The sequence below is a fragment of the Ammodytes marinus genome, assembly GCF_949987685.1.
Source record: "Ammodytes marinus genome assembly, chromosome: 17".
In the NCBI taxonomy this organism is placed as follows: Eukaryota; Metazoa; Chordata; class Actinopteri; order Uranoscopiformes; family Ammodytidae; genus Ammodytes; species Ammodytes marinus.
Genome location: NC_137221.1, coordinates 3,636,104 through 3,638,603, shown reverse-complemented (window position 1 = coordinate 3,638,603; position 2,500 = coordinate 3,636,104). Strand labels below are relative to the sequence as shown.

Below are 2,500 nucleotides of genomic sequence, written 5' to 3'. Positions count from 1 at the left end.
TAGTAGCCAAATCAGTTGCACAGATTGGTGTTAACATTTCAGCTATTAAGAAAAAATGGCTGGAGATGTCACAGTAAGTACAAGTCTAATTATATCTCATGGATCGAAAGTAAGTTTATAATCTGAATATTTAGATGTCTGGGTTTTTTTTATCTGAAAGATTTAGAATTGCTGTATATCGGTCCAATCACTAGAATGCTGCTTGAAAAATGTCTTTGTTTTATTCTAACTGTTACTGCCTCTGTCTCAGGTCCAGAATGCTGTGTCCCAGAGGCTCACGGGTATATCATGCACAGATGAGCAACGTAACTGGAATGCTGGAACGCAGAGGAATCTTGCCCCCAAGCGGCTGGCAGAAATACATTTTTTACACCACATGGCCACTGACCAACTTCAGCACCCAGATGTAAGGGCACAATGTCCACCTCTGCCGCCCACCCCTGCATTTCCTTCCCATGAGAAGTTGAGGGAAGGCCAGAGCCACCTGAAGTTCCCTGTAGGATCACTATTGCACACATGTTTCAATGCTCAGCTTAGCTCAGAGCTATCCCAGCCAGATTCTCTTCAACATGGGGAGCATGCTGTACCAACCACCTGTCTAAAGTGTCTGTCTTTTTACACTACTTTCATTGCACTTGACCTGAGCAAATGTTCAACACTCGATAGCATAACCAGAGATCAAAGTGCCTCACACCTGTGGCATGATGCTCGTAAAATACGCATCACCGCTAGCTCTGCAAAGAGGGTTCCACTCAGAGCCAGTCCGGAGAAGTTCCTGCAAGAGCACCTGTATCCGAGGTTCCATGGGAATGCAGCTACACGTTATGGGAAGGAGAGTGAGCTGGTTGCTTCCACGTGGCTCGAAGGCTGTGGCTACTCTGTTAGTCACAGAGGCACAGTGGTCAGTGCTGAAGAGCCATGGCTGTCAGCAAGCCCTGACGGAGTGTTGAACACAGAGGAACTGTTGGAGATTAAGTGTCCAGTCTTGGGGAAATCCTTCGAATCTCTGGAAAATCTCTTCAGCAGCAAGACCTCTGATGTGAAGATGGTTGACGGGGCTTATAAACTCCGACCACATGGGCCACGAGGCTACTACATGCAGATGCAGCTTGGAATGTTCTGCACAGGGCTGACGGCATCGAAGCTGCTCATCTGGACCCCATCCCAGCAAGTCCTTCTGAGTGTAGAATATGATGGAGATTTCTGTGCAGAAGTTGTGCAACGGCTTAAGGCTTTCTATTTCAGATACATGTTGCCATATATTGTAGAGGAATTTCAAGCGGACAGATTGTTGCTAAGCGATAGGTACAAGCAGCTTTGTCAGTAACTCAACATCTAACTGTTTGCTTTAAGTGGTAAACATTTATATCTAGCTGTATATTCATCTATACTAGTAATAAGCCAACATTCATCTATAGTAGTAATAAGCCAACATTCATCTATAGTAGTAATAAGCCAACATTCATCTATAGTAGTAATAAGCCAACATTCATCTATAGTAGTAATAAGCCAACATTCATCTATAGTAGTAATAAGCCAACATTCATCTATAGTAGTAATAAGCCAACATTCATCTATAGTAGTAATAAGCCAACATTCATCTATAGTAGTAATAAGCCAACATTCATCTATAGTAGTAATAAGCCAACATTCATCTATAGTAGTAATAAGCCAACATTCATCTATAGTAGTAATAAGCCAACATTCATCTATAGTAGTAATAAGCCAACATTCATCTATACTAGTAATAAGCCAACATTCATCTATAGTAGTAATAAGCCAACATTCATCTATAGTAGTAATAAGCCAACATTCATCTATAGTAGTAATAAGCCAACATTCATCTATAGTAGTAAATAAGCCAACATTCATCTTTATTGGTAATAAGCCAACATTTATATCAAACTGTACATTAATCTGTTGTAGTAATAAGTAAACATATTCTATATCTAACTGTACATTAATCTGGTGAACTAATAAGTAAACATATTCTATAACTGTACATTAATCTGGTGAACTAATAAGTAATCATATTCTATATCTAACTGTAGTAATAAGTAAACATTCTATATCTAACTGTAGTAATAAGTAAACATATTCTATATCTAACTGTACATTAATCTGTTGTAGTAATAAGTAAACATATTCTATATCTAACTGTACATTAATCTGTTGTAGTAATAAGTAAACATATTCTATATCTAACTGTACATTAATCTGGTGAACTAATAAGTAAACACTCTATATCTAACTGTACATTTTTTACATCTCACTTTCATCTCTTTTAATCTTACTCAGCATCATCGTGAATCATGTCACCCCGCAAGTTGCAAAGAGCAGCACAAATTCTCAGTACTTTGTCCATTTTAGGTGCAAATGTAATTGGCACAACCTGTGAGAGGATCCTGAAGTGCTTCAATCGGCAAATTATCCTCTCAACGTGGACTCTAACATTGGCAATTCTTCTTGTGCTGGTGGTGTCTTCATCCGATAATTGTGC

At 39.0% G+C, this 2,500-nt stretch overlaps 1 protein-coding gene across 1 annotated transcript in view; it reads right to left on the bottom strand.

Moving 5' to 3' along the window:
* Positions 1–2,290: 2,290 nt before the first annotated feature.
* LOC307264130 (uncharacterized protein) overlaps positions 2,291–2,500 on the bottom strand; it is a gene marked incomplete at both ends in the record, with an annotated part of 1,949 nt that continues 1,739 nt past the window's right edge. The window contains one exon of the mRNA XM_080045402.1: positions 2,291–2,500. This exon is cut by the window's right edge and continues 860 nt beyond it. Coding sequence (XP_079901528.1) covers positions 2,291–2,500 — 210 coding nt within the window.